This window comes from Dama dama, chromosome 4 (genome assembly GCF_033118175.1).
Source record: "Dama dama isolate Ldn47 chromosome 4, ASM3311817v1, whole genome shotgun sequence".
Taxonomy (NCBI): Eukaryota; Metazoa; Chordata; class Mammalia; order Artiodactyla; family Cervidae; genus Dama; species Dama dama.
The window spans coordinates 68,897,688-68,923,669 of NC_083684.1; the positions used below are offsets into that span (position 1 = coordinate 68,897,688).

A 25,982-nucleotide genomic window follows, 5' to 3' on the forward strand; every position below is an offset into this window, starting at 1 on the left:
ATCCCAAGTGGGGGGCCCTAAGCAAGTCACTAGAACCCCTCTTCCGTCAGAGTCCTTTCGTGTTAATTGGGCCGGACTTAAGGTGAGGCGTGGGGGGCACCCGAGTACGGTCAACCCGCCACATGCTAGTTCTGGCTAGGGCAGTGGGTGCCTCTGCACGTTTCTGCCCCAGTTCCAGAAGCTAGGGCCCCACTTGGGGTCTTGTCGGGACCCTCTCTAGAGGATCTGAGAGGCCTTGGCGGGGGCGCTGTGGCCACACAGTAGCTGAGGAGGCGGGTCAATTCCCGGGGGTCTTGCTCTCAGAGCGAAGACACATGGCCACCCGGGGCGTGCCAGGCCGGGTCTCCAGACAGAGAAAGGGAGTCCTGAAGGGGGCTGGCTGGCGGAAGAACGGGGTCAGTCACAGGCAAGCCCCGCCCTCAGCAAGGCCTGAAAGCTCTTCCTTCTTTATCAGACACCGTCCTCACAGGAGACTGAGGCCAGAGGTCACACATTGGAGGGCCAGGCTTCTAAGCCTTCAGCGCCGGGATCATTGGTCCTGGAACCTCTCCTACACAGCACGCAGGTCACACGTCATTCCCACCACAAAATGGCGCCTCAAACAAAAACGTACCGCGACGGCCAGCGCCCACCCCCACGACGGGCTGAGGAAGGGGCGCGAATGTCCGTGAACTAATTTGCATACACAAAACCAACGAACTTCATTGGCTGTGAGAGCCTGAGTCCGCGCCAGGCAGAGCTCCCATTGGTCACTCTCCTTTTCTCCGCCCCTCTGGTACCGCCGTCTACGTCAAGGATTGGCCCGCGCGTGTCTCGTGACGCCACTCCACGACTGCGCGTCCCTGTTGGTCGGCGTGCCTTCCATCATCCTTTTAAACCCCGCGAGTCCCACCTCCTTTCGCCCCGCCCAGGCTCCACGGCCGACCGTTAGTCGCGTGCGCGATTTCTGGGCGTCAGGGCGCGCGCGTACGCAGGCGTCTCATTCAAACGGCCCAATCAGCGTCCGCGTCGCCCTTTACGTCCTCTTCCTTTCTGCTTCCCCCTTCTCCACCGCTCCATTCTCCCCGATCCCCTTCCGGACCCCCACGCGCCCCGACTGGCCGGCCCGCTGCGCGCCCCCTCTCCAACTTCTGCCCGCAGTTTGCAGGAAGGGAGCGAGCCCGTCGAACGCCGAGGACCGTGCGCGCTGACGTCACGGGTCGAGGCGCCGCGAGAGGGGCCCGTGAGGGGGGGCGTGGCCTGTAGGCGGATATAAAAGGGTAGCTGTGCGCGCGCGGCCGGCTTATTGCGGCCGGTCAGTGGGGCGGGTGGAGGTGTTGTGCGGTTCGCGGCGGACGTCGGAGGCAGCGAGGAGCAGAGCGGGGCCGCCAGGACCTCGCTAGGGCCGCAGCGACAGCAGTTGGGCCCCCCGCCCCGGCAGGCGGCCGGAGAGCGCGGGAAGGGGGCCGGGGGGACCCGCCCCCGGCCGGCTGCAGTCATGGTGAGTGCGGCGCCCAGGCCTGGGAAGGGTGAGCGAGGTACCCCCCCGTATAGGAAGAGGCGTGGTCTCAGGACGCTCTCGCGGGCGGCTTGAGGGGTTGGAAAGCCCACCTGGACGTCCGAGGCCTGAGTTGGGCCCAGGGGCCTTCCTGTAGGCTGGGCGGGAGGGGAAGGCCCGGCCGCGTCCCGGGGAGAGCTCCGGCCTTTTGGGCAGGCCTGTGGTGTTGTGGGAACAACACCACTCCGCGGCCGTCTCCAGGACCGATCTGGGGTTTCCAGGGTGGTCTTGTCAAGATTAGGTGGGGGAAAGGGTCCAAGGTAGGCCTCGGGCCTACCCAGAATCATTGGGGAGCCTGTACGGAGCTACGAACGGGCTTCGGGGGTTTCTGGGGGAGGTGGAGTCTTCCGCAAGAGCTCGGAGATACGCCCCATTTCTAGTGGATTAGCCTGGGACCGTCGCCTGAAGCTTCCTGGGTTGGGGTTTCCGGGAGCTCGGGGTGATTAATTGACAGCCCGGGACTCCACGGACTCCTAAATCCTGCAGGAGGCTCCAGGCCCTGGCTTTGCCCGTGGCTCACCCGCTTGTCTCCATACCTAGAACTCCAACGTGGAGAACCTGCCCCCCCACATCATCCGCCTGGTGTACAAGGAAGTGACGACGCTGACCGCTGACCCACCTGACGGCATCAAAGTCTTTCCCAATGAGGAGGACCTTACCGACCTGCAGGTCACCATTGAGGGCCCTGGTGAGTGAGCGAACGACAGGGAGGGGTGCGCTTCCTAGATCTTAATCATCCTAGAGCCAGGATAAGAGGCTCCCACTCTAAGTGGATTGCCAGACCTTGGGGACCCAAGGATGGGCAGGACAGGCACACCTGTTACATGTGGTGTTCCTGGTGTGCAGAGCTGGACACTAGGAATGACAAATAATTATGTCCTCTCCCCCCATTAAATGTTGGTGAGAAAAAACTCTGTGGGCCAAGAGAGCATGTAATGGGCCCTTAGCTTGGGTCTGGGTGTTTCTTGGGGGAGATAATAAGCAAACCACCACAGGCAGTAGTTTGGTCTTGTAGGCTGGTTTAGTGTGTCACTTCGCGTGCACTACATCTAGCTTATTGAATTTTTACGATTTAAATGAAGAGTATGTAGTGAAAGATCTAGTCTGGAGTTCGGTTTGTGGGCAGAGGGTCAGGGAAGGCTTCCTGAGATGGTCACAAGGTGATTCACCCCATGCTGATGCGGGCTCGGCGGGAGGTGAGGATCCCAAAAGGCCTTTGGCAGTCTTGTGGTGTATAAGAACAGAAGAAAAAGTACTGGCAAAGCTTACAGGAAACAGATCTTTTAGCGTCTGTAGGTCTCTTCAAGGATTTTAGAAAAGGAAGCCCTTGGTGTGTTTAAAGCAGGACTTCACTGTGACTTTGGTGGGGGTTTGGGTGGGGTTGCAAGCCGGAGGCTGGCATCCATCAGGTGAGAGAAGTGGTTCTGCTGGACTTGGAGGGGGGCTCAGATTTATGGGGGGAAATGGATGGGTTGGACGTGGAGGCTGAAGCACCAGGAACAGCCTTGGCTCTGGAATGGCTCCCACGGGTTTTTGACCTGATCAGGAGAGTGAATGAGAGGGCTGTTTGCTGCAGCGGGGAGACCATGGAGTGGACAGAGCTGTCCTGACTCTTGCCTGAGAGACTTTCAAACAGATGTTTTTCCGGGGGACTGAGGGGCATATATGTCTCTGCCAGTTGGGAATGGTGTGCGGTGGCTTCAGTGGGAAGTGAGGAGGCCTCCGTGGGTGGAGACCACCAGTCGGGTTAGCTCTGAGCTGGGGGGAGGGGTGGTGCCTGCAGCCCCCTGGGAACCTAGCCCTGTCCTCTCAAGAGCTCCCAGTCTGGGGAAAGAAGTGGGGGTACTTGCCTCACTGTCAGACTGGGGAGGCTGGGCTTTGGGGTTTTGGGGGTGCCTGGAAGACATGAGCCTCCTGATATGTCCCCTCCTTGCATTCCAGAGGGGACCCCGTACGCTGGAGGCCTCTTCCGCATGAAACTCCTGCTGGGGAAGGACTTTCCGGCCTCCCCGCCCAAGGGCTACTTCCTGACCAAGATCTTCCACCCGAATGTGGGCGCCAACGGCGAGATCTGTGTCAACGTGCTCAAGAGGGACTGGACCGCTGAGCTGGGCATCCGGCACGTGCTTCTGGTGGGTGCTGCGCCTGGCCGGCCCAGTCACGTCCAAGCCACAGAACCTTGTTCCCCTTTAAAATAATCAGTGCTGAAGTGGTGGGGGCCTCCACGTGAGAGTCCAAGTTTTCAGCTTTTCTAGAAGGGTAGGCAGCGCCCAGGGAGCTCTGCCACGGGGCGGGTGAGGGGTTTGTGTGGGGACAGTTTTCTGGCAGGCGAGTGCTGAGCGTCTGGTTGGAGAGCCTTTCCGACACCGAACAGCTAGTGCAACCATCAGCGCTGTAATTTCGCTGCTTCTCGCCCAGGAGTGGCTCTGTGCCCCCGGGCCGTCTTTAATTGTCCCAGCTGGGGTGCTCCACCCCTAGTGGGTTGACGCTGGGGAGATGCTGCACCTTGGAGAGCCATGCCCGCCCACCTCCCCCAGGTGGGGCCCCAGGGTCCCTGTGCCCCTTAGAGCATGGAGGTCACCTGGTGCCTTTCCCCACCTGCCTCACAAGGTAAAACTTTTTTTAAAAACCTGAATTTCTTACGAGTCCCTGGGGCAGACAGGGAGTTGGGTTTCCTGCAGGGCACGGGGAGGGTTGAGCACCAGGGTAAACAGACCCCAGACCAGTCCCTCCTCTCCCTGGAGTGTTGGTAGCAGTTGCCAGGGAGACTGCGGGTGAGATCACTGAATACCCGCGTGCCCGCAGAGTGGTGAGTGTGGTCTGCCGGGCCAGTACCTGGGCTCCCCAGCCCGGGCCTGGGCACCGATGGCAGGGCAGTGTGGGGTCTGAGAAGCTTGGAGGCGGGCCCCTGACCCCAGCTCTCTCCCCACAGACCATCAAGTGCCTGCTGATCCACCCCAACCCCGAGTCGGCCCTCAACGAGGAGGCGGGCCGCCTGCTGCTGGAGAACTACGAGGAGTACGCGGCCCGCGCGCGCCTGCTCACTGAGATCCATGGCGGCGCCGGCGGGCCCAGCGGCGGGAGGCCTGAGCCTGGCCGCGCTGCGGCCAGCGGGGCAGCGGCCTCCAGTGCTGACCCCACAGCCCCGGGGGGTCCAGCGGGGGCTGAGGGGCCCATGGCCAAGAAGCACGCGGGTGAGCGCGACAAGAAGCTGGCAGCCAAGAAAAAGACGGACAAGAAGCGGGCGCTGCGGCGCCTGTAGTGGGCTCTCTCCCCTCCCTTCCCACCTGACCCGACTCTGTCTCTAAGTTATTTAAATTATGGCTGGGGTGGGGGAGGGCACGAGGGCACTGGGATCTGGATTTGTTTTTCTAAATAAAGTTGGAAAAGCAGCTCTGTGCCTCCACCACCTGGGCTGTGAGCAGCGGGCACCCCACCCTGTCTGGGGTGCAGTGGTCGGTGGGGGCCTGGTTCTGCTCGTTCCTGCCCTTGTCCTGAAATGGGCAAAGCGGACTCGTGGGGTCTGGCCAGGCGGAGGGTGCGGGCCCCATGCGTCTGCCCTGCCCTGGGTTCTTGGTCCAACTCTGGCCGCAGGGCGTTCTCCTGGGGGCCTCTGACTCCTTCCAGGCTTTGTGACACCAGTGGGCGGGTCTCTGCTCGGGTCTCAGGTTGAAGCTGACCAGGCCCATTCCTTTCTTGGGTCCTCTCCAGGCTTCAGTTCCTGGGTTGGAGGGTCTGGGGCCGCCCTCAGCTGGAAGCTGCCAGCGTCCTTACCCCACGCCCCAGCTTTTGTGGCTGACCTGGTCCTTTGGCAGGGCCTGGTTGATTAGATGCAGCTGTTTGATGAACCCTGGGGGAGAACTTGACTGCAGGAGCTTGTCCCAGTGGGAAGGGGGGTGGGTCTGGGGCATGGCCCTCTTCCCTGCCCAGTTTCCTCATCTGCAGGAAGGCAGAAGCAGTCACTGCACCTGGTGGGCAGCTGTGGAGAGTCAGGGTGAGGCCACAAAACCTGGAGAAGTGGAGGGACAGCAGGGAGCACTGGTTTGGCAGAAACCCCTGAAGGCCCAGAGGGGGACGCCATCAGGTTCTGTGGGGCCTCAGGATGCATCAGAAATGATCAAAAAGTACAAAGAGAAACGAAGGCCTGCCAGAGACTGGTATGCCAACTTTAATAGTTGCTGCTTTCATAATCAGACTGGAAATAGCAGACGTGTTCATCAACAGATGAGTGAAGAAACTGCAGTCACTCGGCAGACTACTACTTAGGTACCCAAAACGCTGAGTGAAGCCACATAAAAGAGTACAAATAGCAAAGCTCCACTTCTGTGAAATTCTAGACGACAGCCAAAAGCAGATCCCTGGCCTGCTGGGATCAGGGAGAATCAAATACACAGAGCCTTGGTGATGAGCACGTTCCAGATCTCAGTTACAGTGGGGCTCATGTGGCTGCATAATTATGTGAACGTGTGTATTTAAAATCAGTGTATTGTACTCTGTAAAGTAGATCTCAGAATTTGATGTAATTTTTTAAGCCAAGGAATTCTGTTCAGTAGGAAAGATGATAGTTAACAAGACATACAACTGAAAGCACAAATAATGCGTGAAGAGCTCCTACAGATCAGTAAAAATGAGAAAGCAAAAGCTCTTGCACAAACACGTCACAAAAGGGGGAATTCCAGTGACTACCAGGCAAACAGATGAAGATTCCCATCATCACGAGTGATGGGAAAGGTACAGCAGAAGCCTGAGCTGACCCCGCTAGACCTGGCAATGCCAAGTGTAAAGCCACGGATGGTCTCCCAGTCCACGGTGCGCCCTTGGCAGGAGCTGTCACGTGGAGACACAGTGGAAAGGCTGAAAGCCGAGTATGTCATTACTCGGCTTTCTTGCACACATACCACGAGCTGCAAAGCCACATTTGTCCTAAGTTGCAAGCAGTATAAACATGCCTGTATACAGTTGAGGAGTGATACTATACAATACAAGAGTGGTGGGCCATCACTCCCAGCAGCATGGAGAAGCTTGCCATCAGCCAAACGCAAGTTTTAGGAGACCCACAGTCCGAAGGCCATCGCATGCAGTTCCAGAACCATCAAAACCAAGCTCTGCTGCTAAACACACATACTTTGGTGCTCACGCTGTTTGAGAACAAGAAGATTGCTTCCGTAAGGCTCAGGACACTGGTTACCCCTAACCAGCAAGGAACCCAGGAGCAAAACATATAAATGTGTGCTTTTCTGTGCATCTGCCGTATTTCAGAATTTTAAGAACATGAAGGGAGGGAGGTGGGAGGGGGTTTCTGGATGGAGAACACATGTGCACCCATGGCTGATTCATATCAATGTATGGCAAAAACCACTATGATATTGTACAGTAATTAGCCTCCAATTAAAATAATTTTTAAAAAAAGACAAAACACACACACAAAGAACATGAAGAAGCACATTATGAGAGATGGACCAATCTCCAAAACATATTATGTAAGAAAGAGCAACATGCCAACACTGTATAAGATATGCTACCATTTCTTTTTAAACTTTGGCCAGAAGGTGACATTAGCACCTGCAAACGCTGTCCCAAGAAAGAAGAGCCTGGAATACCGTGTGCATGGCACCCATTCAGAATGCAACGTCTTGACTTTTAAAAAATTTTAAAGATAATGAAGTTTCACTAGAACGGCTCCCTCAAACTCCCATCTCCCCCAACACCCAACTCCCTAATGAGGGACAACCAGCATCAGTGGGTTCTCTTGTATTTTTCTGAGGAAATTCTATGGGAACGCAACCAAATTTAAGCATGTTGTTTAGTCACTAATTCATGTCCGACTCTGCGACGCCATGGACTGTAGCCCACCAGACTCTTCCGTCCATGGGATTCTCCAGGCAAGAATACCAGAGTGGGTTGCCATTTCCTTCTCCAGGGGATCTTCCTGACCCAGGAATCGAAGCCACATTTCCTGCATTGGTAGGTGGGTTCTTTACTACTGAGCCACCAAGAAAGCCCCCCAAATTTAAGCATATATTCTGTTATTTATATTTTTTGGCCATACCACACGGCTTATGGATCTTAGTTCCTCGGCCAGAGATTGAACCTGTGCCCTTGGCAGTGAAAGCGCAGAGTCCTAACCACTGGAGCAGCAGGGGAAGTCCCCAACACCTGTCCTCTTACATCCACTGTCTCATCAGTGCACACCTGGCAGTCACCTGCACACGGCGTGTCACAGCTGGGCTTTTTGACTAAGACTGTCTGGCTGGCTGTGTGGTAGCACCCAGCCTATACATGCCCTCAGTTGCGCCCCAACATATGGCAAAAAACCCAGCAACACTGGAAGGAATGACCTCGGTGCATGGAGCCCGGGGCACACAAGAAGTCTGCAGTCACCCTTCTCTGTGACGTTCCTGTGCCACAGGGTACATCTGTGTGGAAGTCTGTACACATACTGCCAAGTCGTTCCCCGTGGGTCTGTACCGCTGGACACCGCCAGCAACCTGTGTCCACCCCCACCCCACCCCCGCCCACGTGCTCACCAGCACTCTGATTTGTATCCAACTGGGGTTTTTCTCAAACTGAGAGACAAACACTTAGTCATCTTTAATAGACTTCTTTTAACAGGAGTTTCGGATTTACACACAAATTGTGACCATAGTACAGGGTACCTCATGGCTGTGTCTCCTCCGTAAATGCAAAGTTGCTGAAACCAACGTGCTGGTTTGGCTGTGAGAGCCTGGCCAAGGGGCATGAGTGTAAGGTACAGTTCCGGCGAGGCAGAAAAGGAAAGACGACCTCAACAGAAGTAGGTTACCTTTATTCAGGCAAGGAGGGGCGACAGTCGGCCTAACGACCAGGCTGAGCGCCGAAAGGGATCAGGGAGGCTTCATACTTACAGGGAGGTTTGTGGAAGCAATAAGGGAAACGTCAATCAGGCGGGATATTTTGAGTATTCTTTTGTTGAGATGACACTTGTAGTTGGGCAGGGGGTGATAAGTCTTTTTGGGCGGGTGTAGGGGGTGGTAGGTTTCCGGACAGGGGGTGATAAGTCCCAGATAGATGCAGCTGGCCTGGAGCATCAGGATGGAACTAAAGTTATGCTTTGTTTTCTCCGAAGTTAGATGATTCAGCAAGGGGCCTTTGAGACTGTTGTTCTCTTTTCTAGGCCCAAAAGACTCCTTCAATGAGGACTTCCCTGGCTCTCCAGCAGTGAGGACCCCGTGCCTCTACAGGGGGCATACGTTCGATATACATCAGGCAACGAAGATCAGATCCCACACACCATGTGGCATGGTTGGACCCCCAACTGGAATCCTGGGCTCCTCGCATGTCTCCAAACCACATGCACATGTTATTTTCTTAACAGAAGACTTTACAGAATAGGTTTTACTCCAGCAGATGACTACAAGAATAACAACGGTAAATTTTTTAAATTCCTGGACAGGGCAGAGACAGTCTGGAGGGTACAAAGGTATTCACATAACTCACGAAGAGGAAGCCGCAGGCATTATTACCATGTGGATTTGTCCTCAAAGTGCTCTGAAAAACCCGAGCATTGTATGCAAACAGTTGTAGACACGGAAAGACGTTTGTGTTCGTTCTGAGTCCATCTGCTCAAGATAAATCACACCCATTCATACGTGCAAGGGAGATCTGTGGACTTGTCCCAGCAAGCCATGTTACAAGCTCTTTGCACATTTAACCTCAACAACCCTAGGAAGTAAGGTCTACTGAAGTGCACGTGTCAAAGGCAGAGAGGTCAAGGAACCAACCCAAGGCTGCACAGCCAAGAAATGGCGGAGCCCTGAGGTAACTGTGCAGATGGAAATTCAATCAAGGAGCAGGTTTCCACTGCTGAGTGACCCTGTGCGGGGCAGCTGCCAAGGGCGTGCCCTACACTCAACTCTGCAAACATTCCCTAGATTACCACTGGACACGACGCAGCACACAGAACCAAGATCTCTGCTTCTCAGAGCCCCAGGCAATCAGACACAAAAGGAACTCCGTTTCACGTACAGGGAAACCGAGGCCCAGAAAGGCTAGTGCCAGAAGCGTAGGAACTGGCAGTTCTGGAACCGGCACTCAGGCAGTTTGGCCACTGGTGCAGAGAAGGGTGTTGGGGGGGGTGTTGCTGGGTGGCATCTCTGGACACCTGCCCATCTTCCGCTCTCCCCACCCTGGCCCTATGGTCCCCGCTGAGAAGCCAGCAGTCAGTCTGGCGCTCCCTCATGAGTTGCTTTTCAGATTTTCCCTTTGTCACGGCGTCCAGCATTTTTGCCAGGACGTGTATCTGCCCAGCTGGACTGTACGTGTGCCGAGCGCCCAGAGCAGCGGGGATCCGGGTCAGAAAAGGAGACCCCCACATCTGACCACCAGCTACCACAGTGCAGCGGACGCCCAGGGCTGCGTGCCTCTGGCCTGCTGGGCTACGGTGACTCACCAGCAGATGGTATGCTCACTGGGGTGGGCGTGCCCAGGTCCAAGGCTCAGTGTGGGCAAGCACCTCCCAGAGAACTGCGAGGCTCGGTGACGGGGGGGGGGCACCGGCCACGGCCAGCCTCTCCATGAATGGGACGGGAACCATGGCAGAGCTCTGAGCAGGTGTTAAGTCACCGAAGTTCACCGGAACTACAGACACCTCCCCACCAGAATTGAGAACAGACCTGGGGAGGGCAAAGGTGGTCGGTCCTGGGGAGGAAGCTTTGGCAGGAAGGGTTCCTGACCACATCCGCTGACTGAGGAAGGCTGGAGCTCCTGACCCCAGCACAGAGCTGGGGGTGGGGGGTGGGGGGCAGGGGCCTCACATTGGCAGGATGGGTGGCACACAGTAGGTACACAGGGAACACACCAGGAGCCATGACATGGGTAACCTTTACTCATCTGAGCCTCACTTTCTACATCTATAACGTGGGGATAACGTCCGCTTCATGGGGTGTCTGGAGGACAGCCACTGCACACGTGCATACTTTTGTGTACAAACACGTATACATGCTACAGGTCGATCTCGTTGCCAACAGCTAATTACCACACTTACCATGTGTAGGCTGTCCTCCGGGCCTTCATTAACCTCCTTAATCCTAAGAGGCTCAGAGAGGGGCACTCACTTGCCAAAGACCACACAGCTAGACACTAAGCTGGAAGAAGTCAGGTAGGTACCCACCAGCGGTGCCTACATCCTGGTTTTAACAGACACGAGGAAGCCAGCAGCAGAACCGACTTCAGACCCAGCCAACAGAGACCCTGGGGAGACAGCTGTGCACCTGGGCAAGGGCTGGAGGGAGGCTCTGCCGCAGAGCAGAGTGGGGAGAACTGAGAGGGGCTGGGCGCACTGGGGGCAGGCATCCGCTGAGGCAGCAGCAGGTGAGGTCAGGGTTGAGTGCTCGCTTCCAAAGTAGGAGGCAGACAGCTGGCCGGGTGGGTTCCTAGCCAAGAGGCTGTGGCCGTTGCAGCCTGCCTTCCCCTGTCGCTGGGGATAGGGCCCCACAGGGTCCAGGACTCAGGAGCTGCCTGGTGCCCCAAGGGCAGGCTCCCTTCCCAGACGAGCACTTGGCCCAGAACCAAAGGCCAAGGCACAAGTGGGCCCTGCCCACTCCTAAGCCCCAAGATCCTCAGTTCACACCTGCAGGATCCCCCGGGAGACTGTGAGCTGCCCAGGACCCTCAGCTGAGGGCAGGATCAGTCTGTCCCCCTCCTCCCCGCCACAGCTCCCACTGGGGCTTCCAGACCACCCCGAGGAACAAGAGTCCACAGGCGGGGTCCCAGACAAGACACGCATCACCTTCACAGGCCACAGAACTACCGACTAGGAGGTGCACTGAGCCTCCATCCAGATGCCCACCCCTCGGGAGAGAGACTATTCAGACACCAGAAACTTCAACACAGGCCTATCCTGAAGCTTCATCATGCACTGGCAGAGTGTGGTGTTGTGACGATTCTAGGTTTTACTTCACGTGCAACTCCTAGTCTCCCGAATGTTGAATTTACACTAACCACCAGCCCCGACAGGCAGAAACGCTGGGCCACAGACTCAGGGCCCCTGCCTGGAGCTGGCCCTTCAGACCCAAGACGCTGGGGAACCTGTGTGGTGCCGGCGGGTGTGGGTGGTCTCTGGCGGACAGACAAGAGCAGGGACAGACTCGCAGGGGTAGAGACGGGGCTGCACAGAAGACGGCAGGCAGAGGAGGCTGCTGACAGCTTTATTGCTCTGGGGAGGGGAGGCCAGAGGCTCAGGAGCTCTTGGTGGGACGGCTCGGCTTCCTCTTCACCATCACAGGCTTCTGGCTGCGCAGGATGGCGCTGGCTCTGCGGATGGCGGCCTGGAGGCGAGGCGGGCTCAGGTCACCTCCCCTGGGAGCTTGTGCCCCCCACCCTGTGTTCCCAGAGCGCAGGTCCCGCTCCACAGTCACCAGAGGACCGCCCCTCGCGGCACTGCCCAGGCGCCCCCGGCCTGCCCGGCCTGCCCGCCCTGCGTGACCAGCCCCACTCACCATGCGCAAATCCGGGCGGTACTTGTTCTTCCGGATCATGTGTCGGATGCTGCTGAGGGTGGCCCGGGCGTTCTTGTTGATGGTGGTCCGCACGTAGGAAGTGGCTGGCTTGCGCTGGCCTGGCGGGGGATGGGGAGAAGGGGGACCCCAGGTGTCAGTGGAGGGTCTGGAGCGTCTGTGCCCACACCTGTCGTGAGAGCCCGAGTGCCTAGGCCGTGTGAGTGCGGGAGGCTACCTCATCTCCAAGCTCCACTCACAGGAAACAATCACACGGATAACCACAGGCCAGGCCCTGCACTGCCCCAGGTGTCTCCTCCCTACCCCGGCCCGGGGCCAACTCTGCTCAGCTGACAGAGGTGGACTGTCATGTGTGAGGTCACATGTACCCAAGTGCGGCAGCCACTCGGCACCGCACGGGCCAGGTAGTCAGTGCTCCCCAGAAAGCAGCTTTGCTCCTCTCACATCCTCACCCTCCCGGGCCCAAGCTACCACCCTCTCAGCAACAAGAGTCCAAAAGGCCAAGCTCTGAGGCCTGGCCCCAATCAATGTGGGGTGATCTGGAGCTACAGGAAGGACAGAGGGAAGATGGGCGGCTGGTGTGTGTGTGTCGGACGGAGGGAAGATGGGCGGCTGGTGTGTGTGTGTGTGTGTGTGTGTGTGTGTAGCACCCGGCTGGGGGTGTGTGTGTGTGTGCGTGCGCGTGGAGCACCCGGCTGGGGGGTGTGTGTGTGTGTGTGTGTTGAGCACCCGGCTGGGTGTGTGTGTGTGTGTAGCACCCGTCTGGGGTGTGTGTGTGTGTGTGTGTGTGTGTTGAGCACCCGGCTGGGTGTGTGTGTGTGTGTGTGTTGAGCACCCGGCTGGGTGTGTGTGTGTGTGTAGCACCCGTCTGGGGTGTGTGTGTGTGTGTGTAGCACCCGGCTGGGGTGTGTGTGTGTGTGTGTGTGTGTGTGTGTTGAGCACCCGGCTGGGGGTGTGTGTGTGTGTAGCACCCGTCTGGGGTGTGTGTGTGTGTGTGTGTGTGTAGCACCCGGCTGGGGTGTGTGTGTGTGTGTGTGTGTGTGTGTGTGTGTGTGTGTGTGTGTAGCACCCGGCTGGGGTGTGTGTGTGTGTGTGTGTGTGTAGCACCCGGCTGGGGTGGGTGTGTGTGTGTGTGTGTGTGTGTGTGTGTGTGTGTGTGTGTGTGTGTGTGTGTGTAGCACCCGGCTGGGGTGTGTGTGTGTGTGTGTGTGTGTAGCACCCGGCTGGGGTGGGTGTGTGTGTGTGTGTGTGTGTGTGTGTGTGTGTGTGTGTGTGTGTGTGTGTAGCACCCGGCTGGGGTGTGTGTGTGTGTGTGTAGCACCCGGCTGGGGTGTGTGTGTGTGTGTGTTGAGCACCCGGCTGGGTGTGTGTGTGTGTAGCACCCGTCTGGGTGGGTGTGTGTGTGTGTGTGTGTGTGTGTGTGTGTAGCACCCGTCTGGGGTGTGTGTGTGTGTGTGTGTGTGTGTAGCACCCGGCTGGGGTGTGTGTGTGTGTGTGTGTGTGTAGCACCCGGCTGGGGTGTGTGTGTGTGTGTGTGTGTGTGTGTAGCACCCGGCTGGGGTGTGTGTGTGTGTGTGTGTGTGTGTGTGTGTGTGTGTGTAGCACCCGGCTGGGGTGTGTGTGTGTGTGTGTGTGTGTAGCACCCGGCTGGGGTGTGTGTGTGTGTGTGTGTGTGTGTGTGTGTGTGTGTGTGTGTGTGTGTGTGTAGCACCCGGCTGGGGTGTGTGTGTGTGTGTGTAGCACCCGGCTGGGGTGTGTGTGTGTGTGTGTGTGTGTGTGTGTGTGTGTGTGTGTGTGTGTGTGTGTGTAGCACCCGGCTGGGGTGTGTGTGTGTGTGTGTAGCACCCGGCTGGGGTGTGTGTGTGTGTGTGTTGAGCACCCGGCTGGGTGTGTGTGTGTGTAGCACCCGTCTGGGTGGGTGGGTGTGTGTGTGTGTGTGTGTGTGTGTGTGTGTGTGTGTGTGTTGAGCACCCGGCTGGGTGTGTGTGTGTGTGTAGCACCCGTCTGGGGTGTGTGTGTGTGTGTGTGTGTGTGTAGCACCCGGCTGGGGTGTGTGTGTGTGTGTGTGTGTGTAGCACCCGGCTGGGGTGTGTGTGTGTGTGTGTGTGTGTGTGTAGCACCCGGCTGGGGTGTGTGTGTGTGTGTGTGTGTAGCACCCGGCTGGGGTGTGTGTGTGTGTGTGTTGAGCACCCGGCTGGGTGTGTGTGTGTGTAGCACCCGTCTGGGGTGTGTGTGTGTGTAGCACCCGGCTGGTGTGTGTGTGTGTGTGTGTGTGTGTAGCACCCGGCTGGGGTGTGTGTGTGTGTGTGTGTAGCACCCGGCTGGGTGGGTGTGTGTGTGTGTGTGTGTAGCACCCGGCCGGGGGGTGTGTGTGTGCTGAGCACCCGCCCCTCACCTGTGCACAGCTGGAGTCCGCTCTCCACCGGCCAGGGAACAGAGAAAGTAAAACTCCCCCCTTACTGTGCCTCAGAGCTGATGGGGACCCAGCTGCATCCTGTGCTTCTGGGTTCCCCCAAGAAGCCCAGGACCCTGTACCACACTGCAGGTTTGATGTTAGCCTTCGCTGCCCCAGAGGGGAGCCCCCGTTACTCCCTCAGGTCAACCCAATTTCTGACAGCCCAGGAAGAGCCACCAACAATCCAACAAGGCAAAGCAAGGTTTTTGGGACCCAGCACCCCAGAATAGGGTTCTCAGGAGTGTGGGAATCGGGGAAGCCTAACAGCATAAGCAACTGGCTGCCCCGGGGCTGCACTTTGAAGAAGAGAGGCTAAACCTCGTCCCTGTGAGACCAGGAAGCAGCAGCTGTGGTCGGTGCTGTCACTGAACAGTACACCAAGCTCAGAAGCCACAGAGAAATCAATCAGGGACCTGGAAAAACTCGTTCCTATCTCATAAAGCCCAGGGCCCACTTAAAAACAAAAGTGTTGAAGGTGTGATACACTAACTCAGCTGTTATCCAGAAACCCCTCCTCACCTTGAGCCCACTCGAAGACTCTAAAAGACAAGTCTGTGGGGTAAACCAGTTTATGGGGGGTGGGGTGGGATGCCAAGACCTCCTTCTGAGCTCCCCCAGCCACAAGTCGAGTCTAACTACTGCTTCAGACGCTTCACTTCCTACATGTGGGAACTAAAGGTCGGTCCCTCATCTGTTTGCCTTCGTTTCCCCACTTGTGGAGAGACAAACGCCCACCTCCACCTGGGGTGCTTCAAGGATTTATTCTGAAAACATCATTAAACCGCAGCAATTTTGGAGTCCTGACTCAGATCCTATTAATCTCCTATTAACTCAGATCCTATTAATCTCCACTTTTCAGACGAGCTCCTGTAACTGATAGGCTCGCTTGGAAAGGAACCAGCCTCCCAGGCAAACACCCTGAGCCCAGGAATCCTGATTAAACAGCACAAGCACGGACACGGAAAAGCCACAGCCCCCTGCCCCGGAAGGAAGTCAGTTGCCTGGGCCCAGCCATGGTAAAGGCTCACCGGATCTTCGCTTCATCACCACCACGACCCCTTTGCCGTCCGCCGCCGGCTCCACGCCCACGGTCTTGCGGTGAATGAGCCCATTGTAGCGAAAGGAGTTGCGCGCCTTCAGGTTATTCGGCTCCTGGGAACCGGAACGCATCGCGGTCGTGAGGACGAAGGGGGCACGGCGATCGTGAGACCCCTCCCTCCGACCGAGGCGTCGAGGCCCCACTTACGGTGCTGTACGTCTGCTTGTTCCTCTTAATCAAGAAGCTGGAACAGTTCCGCACGACCATCCACTGCAGATGCGCGGACATGGCGGAGACTGCGGGGAAAAGGGCGCGGGGAAACGTCAGGGGAGCAACAGGCAGAAACCTGAACACAGAGAAGAGGTATTTTGGGGGGACGCGGGGAATGGGGGCACCACGTGCGCCGAGAGCGCCTAGAAGTCTGCCAGGCGGGGCTGAGCCGCCTAAGGCGGCGGGGCTGAACTCAGGCTGCCGAGACTCACTACAGGTGACGAGGCGATGAGAACCCACAGAGACCTAAGGCGGCGGCGCCGGAGAACAGCCAAGAACGCGAGGAGTGCGGTGAGAGCGAACAGGCCGGGGCACAAACACGGGGAGCAGGCGCGAGACGCGGCCACGCGGGAGGAGGAAAAGGCCTCCACTCACCTCCTTTCAGTGCGGCGGCCGGAGACGGAAAGAGGCACGCTGGGGGCGGGGCGACGCCTTTAATACAGACACGCATTTCCGCTTCCTGTCTGGGCACGCGCGTGCGGTCGGCCACACCCGCCTCCGAGGCGGCTCGTGAGCCGCCTCGTCACCGTTCGGCTATTTCCGCCAGTCAGTCGCCAACCTTTCGGGGCCCTTCTGAAGCCTTCCGCTAGGGGCCCGAGGGCGCGTGCGTTCTCGACGCGCTGCGCCGCCCTTCTGAGGGCCCTTCGTGTGTCCTCGGAATTCCGCGGCCGGATATCCGAGCGGGTCTCGCTACAGAGGCCCCCAAGTCCCCTTCCTCAGCGGCGTCTTTCCAACATGGCCACCCAATGCTTGATACAGTATGGGTGCTCAGTACACATTTGTCTGATAAATGAAACTGAGTGCGTGAACTATTTAACCCTAGTTTCAGGGACTCCAAGGGCCTCCAGCTTTTTCGTAGACCGTCGACTATTCCCGACGAAGCCAGCAGGCCCGCTCGGACATTTTCGGAACTCTCCGGAAACGCCCTTCGGAAGGATGGCCGCCTTCCGTCGTCTTGCCCCTTGCCTACTTCGGATCGCTTCGGAAACACTCGGTCCCTATTCGGCCACCCTCGGAAAGCTTCGGCTATCCTCGGGAGCCCCTTCTCTCAACTCGTCCTCGCCTGGGGTCTAGAGAAAAGCTGGACGGAACTTTCTCGCAGACCGCCACCCTGGAGGGACGTGGATTTCCTCTAAGGGCGAGTTGTGTTGGAGGAGAGGACATTTGCCTGCGAAACCTCTGGTTCCCTTAGAGCTTCCATTCCTGTTCCCCCCTCTTCCCTGTGCCTTGCGGCCTCGCGCTCCATTCCCACCAGCACCGTTCACGACCGTTACACTTTATGCAACTTTTCTTTTCTGTTGTCAGGGTCCTCCTTTAAGGAGAAGGAGCTTCGCCTGATACATCTCTGTGTCGCAGCCTTGGCTAGCACAGAGCCTGGCGAGACTCCCAAGTGAACAGAAGGAAAGAACAGGGCCTTATGTCACCTCCTCCAGGACAACGCTTGATTATGTCCAGGAACTCCTCGAGGGCAGAGGCCTTGTCCATCTCCTTGCCTTTGGACTTCGCCCCTAATGAGTCCCGACAGTCCCGAGGCCCCAGGAGAAATCTGAGCAAGCAGGGACGTTGGGGTTTGCCTGTTCCCTCCATTGGAGTGCTCTAAATCTGATGGTGGCGACAGAGTTCCTGTGAGTCCCATCCACCGTTCTGTCCTTGGGATCATCCTCTTTGGACCACACAGGCGGCCTCGGCAGGCAGGCAATATAGTGCCCACTTACATTCCTTAAGGCGCTCTGACTGCTGATGCCCTGCCTCCCAGGGCTCTTGGGGGCCCGGGGCCTTGTCTGATCCTTGTTTTTTGACCCCGCCTGTCCCCACCGCGGGGCCCGCTGCCCAGGAGGCAGGCACAGAAACAACGCCAGGGCTCCCCGCCCGCCCCGCCCCCCCCGCCCCCCCGCACCTTCTGGTGCCTCCATCAGAAAGTCCTGAATTTGGATCATGTGCGGCTTCAGACTCCTGGAGGAGCGCAGGGGGCTCGGGCCACACTAACCTGTGCGCCCAGCCGGCCCCAGCATCGGCCCCTGAGGGCCAGGGCGCCCCCGGGCCGGGCCCGTCCACACCCGGCCCAGCCCAGGTGACCAGGAGAGAGCCGGGCATACCTGGCGCAGAACCCTGACCCCGCCCCGGGCCGCACCCGGAACGCGGAACGCGCTCTCCGCGGGTCAGAGCCAGCCATGGCGGCGGCGCCGGCCCTGTGCACCTCGCCGGGGCCCCAGCTGAGCGGTGCACCTTCCCCGGCGGCGGGCGCGCCGGGGCTGGCGTCCGGCCTGGGCCGCTGCCGGATGGCGCTGCTGCTGGCCGTGGCGCTGGACGTGGCGGGCATGGCGGCGCTGCTGACCGGCGTGTTCGCGCAGCTGCAGGTGCGCGGCCGCGACTTCGGCGACCTGCTTATCTACACGGGCGCGCTGCTTGTCTTCCTGAGCCTGCTCGGCTGGATCCTCTGGTACACCGGCAACATCGAGATCTCGCGCCAGGAGCTCGAGCGCGACTACGGCCTGAGGCCCTCGGCGCTCGCCCGCCTCGCGCGGAAGCTCTCCCGCCGCTGGTCGGCGCCGGCTTCCTCCGCCGTCGGCCGGCGCGCCGCGCCCGGCTCCCAGGGAGCGCGCCGCGTCGCCCGCACGCCTCCGCCTCCCGCCGCCGGTTCCCGCCGCGTGCGCCTGCAGCTCGCCTCGCTGGAGGCCGGGCCCGGGGCGACGGGAGCGGGCACAGAGTGAGCCCGAGGTGAGGGGTGGGGAGGCGGGGCGGGGCGGGGACGAGGGGAGAAACGTCAAAGGGACAGGGAAGTGGAGAGGGAAGTGGAGAGACGGGGACAGGGACACGCCGGGAAGAGAGACAGGTAGAGGTCAAGATCGCGGGAGGGAGAGAAGCAAAGAGCACAGAGACCAGAGAACGAAGACCCAGAGACAGTACGCGTGGGTGTAGACCGGGAAAGACAAATGAGAGCCCGTCTCCAGACGTGGGAATTTCCAGGTCGCTCAAATGGTGAAGAGTCTACCTGCAGTGCAGGAGGCCTGGGTTCGACCCCTGGGTCGGGAAGATCCCCTGGAGAAGGGCGTGGCCGCCCACTCCAATATTCCTGCCTAGAGAATTCCATGGACGGAGGAGCGTAGTGGGCTATATACAGTCCATGGGGTTGCAAAGAGTCGCACACGACTTGAACGACTAACACACACACACACAAACACCTCAGCCATGAGAGCCAGAGAGTCACGATCGGCTCCTTGAATATTTGGGGATATTGGTCCCAGTGTCTCCAGTCTCCAGGCACACCCGGTCTCATTTCCCATCCAGTCCTCCCAGTGTAACAGTCCCTGAGGTCACTAGTATTACCGTCCCATCCCAGGGAGGACACTGAGGCCCCCAAAAGGTGCCACCTCTTGCCCAAGGGGGGCTAGTTGTTGTACTCCCCGGAGTGCAGAGACCTGCTGGGGTTCCTTGCTGCCCTCTGGTTGAATGCAAGCAGCTCACTCTGTGTGTGTCCCCCACTGTCCTGCCTTCTCTGCAGTGATGATGACACCCCAGCCCCCCACCCCCGTCCATCATGGTCTGGATGTCTCCCACCAACTGGCCTCTGTCCACGCCTTCAGCTTCATCAGGGGCACACTTGTAGTCTTCACTCCGCACAGAAAGTTTACCAGATGTCTTTTACGATCTGACTCTGATTTCAGTGCCTTTTTCTGGGTCTTTTCATGGTCTGAGTTACCCCCTTTTATTGTTTGTATTGCCTTGTGGTGTGTGTGTGTGTGTGTGTGTGTGTGTACAGTCTCTAGCACCCAAGAGGGAGACCCTAGAGAGTAAGATCTGGGTCTCTGGTGTCTTTGTTCTTAGCATTCCCCAGCTAAGAGTGAACTCAGGAAGTCAGAGGCTGATGATTGGGTGGGTGGGTGGATGAATGGATGGACAGATGAGGGATGGATGGATGGATGAATTGATGGATGGATGGGTGGGTGGATGGATGGATATGGTGGGGGTTTCAGTTTTTTGTTTTTGGCTGCACTGTGTGCCTTGTCGGATTTAAACTTCCTGACCAGGGACTGAACCCAGGCCCATGGGAGTGAAAGTGATGAGTCCTAACCTCTGGACCTCCAGGGAATTCCCAATACGGTGGGACTGATTGATGGCAGTTAGGTGGATGGGTAGTTGAATGGATTTGGGGCAGATGGGTAGGTAGACAGATGAGAGGACAGATGAAAGGGTTGGTTGGTAGGTGAACAGGTAAGTGGAACAATGGATGGATGATAGAATCAGTTTCCCAAGTGAGGGGTTCCATAAACGAACTAAATCCATGTTCAAAGACATTCTCTATTGGTGATGAATTAATTTTCCTCCTCTGCAACCAGAAGGATGCTAGTTATATACCGTTTTTCTTTCTTTTCTTTTTTTTTTTTGGTGAGAGAATTTCGAGAATAGTCACCTGGATCAAAGGCTACGTTCTGTGTTTCAGATGAGGAAACAGTTGAAGACGAACAAATGTATGCATAGACGAAGCGTGAGCTAACACACAGTTTGACATACCATGCAGAAATAACTGCCAGTGGTTAAAATTACCCCCTGGAAACACTTTACGTTGCCCAGAAATCTTAACGCAGCTGTGGCAGACCAGAACCTGCTGCCAGAACCACTTGCCAGAAACTGGCCAAGCTGATTGGACTCTAGGCCCCTCTGAGAAGGAAAATGGGCTTGTCCAAAGACAGGACTCTCATCATGGGCAGGGCGAGGTGGCTCCAGCACCCAAGCGACAGAGAACTGGAATTTGAACAGAGGGACTATGGGTGGGACTCCAGGAGCTCCTCTCTCCCTCTGGGACCAAAACCCATTGGGATGCACAGACCCAGCCCCAGCCCACGTCATTTCTCCCCGTGTCATCTCCTCTGTCTCCGCCTCTCTGTGTCCCTGTGTCTGTCACAGTCCATCTCCCATGTCCCTCTGCGTCGTGCCTCTGTGGTCCCCTCGACTTCTCTGCCTCTCGTCTCCCACCCTGTACCCCTGGGGTCCGCTGCATTAAAGGGACAGTTGCTGCTGCCAGCAGGCTGCGAAAATCGGAGGAGCCCTGAATGAGCAAGTGTGAGAGTCCGTTGTGAGGGGCCAAAGCAGGAGGAAGGGGCCCCTGGCCGTGCATGGTGGACCTGGGATGCAGGGGTCCCGAGCCACCACTAACGCCACCCTCCATCCTACAGATGAACGCGTGGCCCCAGCTGTGAGCACCTGACGGAGACGCGCCGCTGCCCCCAGCAGCCCCTGGCCACCAGGATACACCTGCCTGTCTCCCATCTCTCCTCCCCCAGATAAACGGCTCTGCCTCCCAGCACTGCATGTCTGTCTGGGGAGGGACGCTGCTGGAGCAGGGGAAGGGGCCCTAGGAGCCCAGCTGTCCAGGCCACCCCCTCGTGGAGGGGGGACAGGAGCCTGGGGCAGGCAGGGAGGGAGGCAGGAATCTCAAGCCCAGACCCAACTCCCCATCCAGACCTCCTGCATCCCAGGTTCCTCAGTTAGTTCTGGGTCTCCGGAGAGGCAGACAGAGGGACAAAGACTGCAAGATATTTATTGGGAAAAACACAAAACGTGTGGAGGGTCAGCTGGTGTGGGGTCTGTCCCTGAGAAAGGAAGAGGTGAGGAGGGGGGCCGAGCAGGATGAGTCTTCAGCCGTAAGGAGCTTCCAGGAAGGTTTCCGTCCGGAGGCCGAGAGCTGCAGTCATCCAGCCTTGGTGGGGAGCAGGGCGAGCAGCTGCTGGCCCAAGGGCCGCAGGATCCCATGGGCCGGCAGGTGGGCAGCAGAGACTGTCAGACAGTGGCAGAAGGACAGATGAGGGGCTCAGCTGCCCGTGAACCACCCCTCCCAGCCCAGCTGGAGTCTCAGCTGAGGCCACCACCACCCCCTCAGTCTAGACCCCCCGCTAATCACAGCCTGGGACCTACACTCAACGAATGGTGTCTGTTAGCCCAAGTACCTCTCAGCTCAGATCCCCCGCACTTACCCTGGGGCCTCTCTCATTCCAGACGCCTGTCCCCACTCACCTCCCGTGATCACAGTCCAGCCCCCCCCCCCCGTCAGCTCAAGACCCCCCCCACCCCAAAACACACACACAAACACATTCCCAGCACCGTGCCCGCCCCACCCCCTGCTTCATGCTTCTCAGAAAAGAGACCGAGCATCTCTGTGCTACGTCTGTATTGAGGGGCCCCTCCAGGGGGCGCCCCTAATCATCTTCGTCCCCCCCTTCCGTTTCTTCGCCCCCTTCCGTCCCCTCCCCCTCGGTGCCCCCCGAGACGTCCAGGGTCCCCTCCGCGGGCGCCGAGGCAGGGATGCTGCCGACAGAGGGCGTCTTCTTTTCGCTCGGAGTCCGGTCCTTGGACAACAAGGAGACCGTCCTGGACAGGTCACACTTGCCCTTCAGGAACCGGGGCAGCCGCAGCATGTCGCGTCGCCTGGCCCACCTGGCGGGGAGAGGACACCGTCAGCCGCGCCGCCCGCCTGCCCCCACCCCCGGGTGAGGGGCGCCCGCCCGCGCCGAGCCCCACTCGCCAGAACAGGCAGATGCTGCTGATGAGGAAAAGGAGGCCTCCACACGTCCAGCCCAGCGCCCACATGTGCTTCCGCCGCATGTTCTCTGCGCAGAGCGGGCGGCGGTGAGACCCAGGGCTGCCCACCGCCAGCCCCACCCCGGGGCCCCGGCTCCCCGCGCACCATCCGGACGCTGGTGGTAGCAGACCCCGTCGCGGTAGCAGCATCGGAGACGTAGGCAGAGGTTGGGGTTCTCAATTGCCGCCTGGCCCCCGCAACTCTCCCGGTCCCACACGTCTCCTTCACAACCTGGGGACCCATCACGAGGGGCGGCGGCATCACGGAGCCCACGGCCGGGCCCAAGGCCGCCAGCCCAGAGCCCACTCCAGCCTGTGCCCCCAGCCCCTGTTCTGTCAGAGCCAGAGTCCAGGCCCCCGGCCCCTCCTCCTCAGACCCGGCGGTCCGGACCCCATCCCCTCCTCCTTCTGACCTGGGAGTCCAGGTCCCCATCCCCTCCTCCTCAGACCCTGGGGTCCAGACCCCCGGCCCCTCCTCCCTCAGACCGGGGGTCCAGACCCCATCTCCTCCTCCCTCAGACCCGGGGGTCCAGACCCCATCCCCTCATCCCTCAGACCCGGGGGTCCAGACCCCATCCCCTCCTCCCTCTGACCCGGGGTCCAGACCCCATCCCCTCCTCCCTCTGACCCCGTGGTCCAGACCCCATCTCCTCCTCCCTCAGACCCGGGGGTCCAGACCCCATCCCCTCCTCCCTCAGACCCGGGGGTCCAGACCCCATCCCCTCCTCCCTCAGACCCGGGGGTCCAGACCCCATCTCCTCCTCCCTCAGACCCGGGGGTCCAGACCCCATCCCCTCCTCCCTCAGACCCGGGGGTCCAGACCCCATCCCCTCCTCCCTCAGACCCGGGGGTCCAGACCCCATCCCCTCCTCCCTCTGACCCGGGGGTCCAGACCCCATCCCCTCCTCCCTCAGACCCGGGGGTCCAGACCCCATCCCCTCCTCCCTCAGACCCGGGGGTCCAGACCCCATCCCCTCCTCCCTCAGACCCGGGGGTCCAGACCCCATCCCCTCCTCCCTCAGACCCGGGGGTCCAGACCCCATCCCCTCCTCCCTCAGACCCGGGGGTCCAGACCCCCGGCCCCTCCTCCCTCAGACCCGGGGGTCCAGTCTGGGCTCTCTGTCCCTGGGGGGAACCCCGGGTGTCCTCCACTGCTCACTCCATGGATAGAAGAATCCCTGGATTCCATTCCCGTCTGTGAAAGAAAAGAGCCGTGTCGGGAGACTGGAGGCTGAGGAGTTCCCGGCTCCGCCCTCCGACCCTCTCGCCAGCGCCCTCACCTACTGAGCCCTGCATGAGCAGGAGGAGACCCAAAGCTGGGATCCCAGAGCCCACCATGTTGCCTCCCCAGCCTCCTGGGGCCTCTGTGGGGAGAGACCTTGAAGGCCATCACCCCAGCAACCAGCTTGGCCCCGCCCACCTGCCTGCCTGACCCCCAAAGTTCTAAGTTCTGTTGCTAGGGAGCCCCCTCAGCGGTGGGGAAGGAAAAAAGGGGGGTCACACTGGCCTGGTCATGCCTGGTTGCTAGGGAGTTGCTTCCTTAGCAACCAGGTGGAAGGGGCCTCAGGGGTGGGATGGGGCCCTGGTGTTAGAAGAGCCCCCTCAGCAACCTGGGTGCAAAGCAAGGGGAGTCTAAGTCATCTCCCCCTTGCCAACCAGGGGACCCCAAGAGTGGGCACCCCAAGACCTCTTGCCAAGGCCTCCCTCTGCTTAGTAAACTGATGCCCGAGGGGAAGGTCCAGGGGCCCCAAAGCCTCCTCAGACCTGGTTGACAGGGGGAGGGCCTCCCTAGCAACCAGGGGTGGGGGGCCTGAGGCCCAGAGGACCTCACTGAGCCCCATTGTTAGGGAGGTTCCTGAGCACCCAGACCTAGGAGGGTGATGAAAAAATGGGGGTCAGGCCACATAGCTCCTGTTCAGGTGTCCCCCTGGTCCCAAGGGCACCCAGGCCCCTGATGGGGAATGTATAACCTACCAGAGGGCTGGGCCCCCAGGATCCGAGAGCTCTGAGGCCTGGGTGGTGGGGCGGGGGGTCACAGAAAGGGAGCCCCGTATAGCGCGTCTCAGTCTCTCCAGCCGCAAATGGGGAAATACACCCAACTGGGGTCCCCAGGCTTCTGGTCTGGCTCCCCTGGTGGGGGAGGTGGTCAACCTGGGGGCTGGGTTGGAAACTGATCCTGAGTTCTCCCCTGAACCTGCACTCAGCTTCCAGCCAGTGAGGACGGGGCTCATCGCCCCTGGAGTGGTCTGTCCTTGTGTCCAGACCTTGGGTCTGAATGGGGAGGGGCTGGGGGTCTGGACCCCTGTGTCCTTGAGGGAAGAGGGGCTGGGGGTCTGGATCCCCGGGTCTAAGGGAGGAGGGGCCGGGGGTCCTGACTCAGGTCTGACAGAGGCGGCCGGGGGGGTCCTGACTCAGTCTGAGGGTGCAGGGGGCAGGGCCGAGGTCTGAGGGCAGCTGACCAGGAGTCCAGAGCCCCCTCCCCAGGAGCCCTGTGAGGCTGCCTCCCGGCCTCCCCACCTCCTGTAAACATCCTGGTGGGTGCTGAGTGGGCCCCGGGGTTGCCTTCGTCAGAGATGACACAGGTCAGAGGGGCTCGGCAGGGGGCCGGGGGTGGGGGTCAGAGGGGTTGCAGGGCTGAGGCCAGGCAGCTGCTGACCGTTTCCTGTGTCAACATCATCCGGACCCACTTCCCAATTCCCGGGATTCCTCAGGGATCAAGGAGGGGGTGGGGGGCGGGGCCGCCGGCCCTGGACCGCGGCTTGGGGCTGGGGGGGGGGGCCCACCGTCACGGCCCTCACCGCTAATGACAGGTTTGGGCTGCCTCTGCGGCCCGCCTGCCCCGTCACCCCCCAGAGGCCAGACAGGACCCCCCAGGGACAGACAGACGGACACACACAGCCTCGGACCTGCTGACCTCACGCCGGCCAGCTCCACCTCAGCCGGGGGCCAGCCCATGAGCAAGGACCCCCTGGGGCCCCATCGTCTCCCAGCGGTGTCTCCCCCCCCCCCCCCCGCGTCTGTGACCACCCCTCAGCGCCCAAACCCCTCTGTTTCTCCCCATCTTTGTCTCTCAGCCCCCGAGCTTGTCTCTCTGTGTCTGTGGGTCCCAACTTTTTGTTTGTTGTTTGCATCTCTTCCTCCCTGGTGCCTCGCTGTGGCCCCGTCTCCGTTTGTCACCATCATCTCCTGTCATTGTGATTCTCCACCATGTCTTTCCCCGGGGTCTGTCTCTGCCTCTCTTTCTCACCCTCCTTTCCGCAGAAGTGGCCCGAGTGTCCCCACCTTCGGGGAAGACCCGGGAGTCCTGAGAACTCCCACCCTCCCAGCCTGCACCCACCAGCCCCCTGCAGCCCGCCTCCTACCCTGAGGGGGGGGAGATGACTCCCACACCCTCAGGGTGGGGGCTGAGGAGGGAGCTGGTGCTGGGTGCGGACCGCTGACCCATACCCGGGACTCCAGACTGCACTCCCCAGATTGTAGCATGCCTACAAGTTCTCTCCGTCTTTCGAGAAACAAGGGTTTCACTCCTGGACAGGACACCTGGGTCTGTGGGAGGAGGGGGCTGGGAGCTGGGCTCCTGGATGTGGAGGAGGAGGAGGAGGCTGGGGGTCT

At 59.5% G+C, this 25,982-nt stretch overlaps 4 protein-coding genes across 7 annotated transcripts; 2 read left to right on the top strand and 2 right to left on the bottom strand.

Moving 5' to 3' along the window:
- The first annotated feature begins 1,064 nt into the window (after window positions 1–1,064).
- On the top strand, window positions 1,065–5,037 carry UBE2S (ubiquitin conjugating enzyme E2 S). Its single transcript, XM_061140267.1, has 4 exons — window positions 1,065–1,480; window positions 2,078–2,225; window positions 3,479–3,669; window positions 4,470–5,037. The coding sequence occupies exons 1-4, from the start codon at window positions 1,478–1,480 to the stop codon at window positions 4,797–4,799; spliced, it is 672 nt and encodes a 223-aa protein (XP_060996250.1). The 5' UTR covers window positions 1,065–1,477; the 3' UTR covers window positions 4,800–5,037.
- Window positions 5,038–11,705: 6,668 nt separating this feature from the next.
- Window positions 11,706–16,320, bottom strand: RPL28 (ribosomal protein L28). 3 transcript variants are annotated; one of them, XM_061140269.1, is made up of 5 exons: window positions 16,170–16,320; window positions 15,732–15,820; window positions 15,514–15,637; window positions 12,013–12,131; window positions 11,706–11,841 (listed from the first exon to the last, which is right to left on the bottom strand). In XM_061140269.1, exons 1-5 carry the CDS (start codon window positions 16,243–16,245, stop codon window positions 11,752–11,754), a joined length of 498 nt encoding a protein of 165 aa, XP_060996252.1. In that variant the 5' UTR covers window positions 16,246–16,320; the 3' UTR covers window positions 11,706–11,751. The 3 variants fall into 3 exon arrangements, with proteins under 3 accessions (XP_060996252.1, XP_060996251.1, XP_060996253.1); XM_061140268.1 differs by lacking the exon at window positions 16,170–16,320 and adding an exon at window positions 16,041–16,065; XM_061140270.1 differs by lacking the exon at window positions 16,170–16,320 and adding an exon at window positions 16,007–16,031.
- Window positions 16,321–17,378: 1,058 nt separating this feature from the next.
- On the top strand, window positions 17,379–21,096 carry TMEM238 (transmembrane protein 238). Of its 2 annotated transcripts, none has more exons than XM_061140271.1 (2): window positions 17,379–18,512; window positions 20,969–21,096. In XM_061140271.1, exon 1 carries the CDS (start codon window positions 17,966–17,968, stop codon window positions 18,503–18,505), a length of 540 nt encoding a protein of 179 aa, XP_060996254.1. In that variant the 5' UTR covers window positions 17,379–17,965; the 3' UTR covers window positions 18,506–18,512; window positions 20,969–21,096. The 2 variants fall into 2 exon arrangements, with proteins under 2 accessions (XP_060996254.1, XP_060996255.1); XM_061140272.1 differs by lacking the exon at window positions 20,969–21,096 and adding an exon at window positions 20,188–20,955 and having other exon boundaries at window positions 17,379–18,519.
- Window positions 21,097–21,988: 892 nt separating this feature from the next.
- On the bottom strand, window positions 21,989–23,843 carry TMEM190 (transmembrane protein 190). Its single transcript, XM_061136810.1, has 5 exons — window positions 23,651–23,843; window positions 23,530–23,565; window positions 22,477–22,602; window positions 22,315–22,399; window positions 21,989–22,226 (listed from the first exon to the last, which is right to left on the bottom strand). Exons 1-5 carry the CDS (start codon window positions 23,706–23,708, stop codon window positions 21,989–21,991), a joined length of 543 nt encoding a protein of 180 aa, XP_060992793.1. The 5' UTR covers window positions 23,709–23,843.
- Window positions 23,844–25,982: the final 2,139 nt, after the last annotated feature.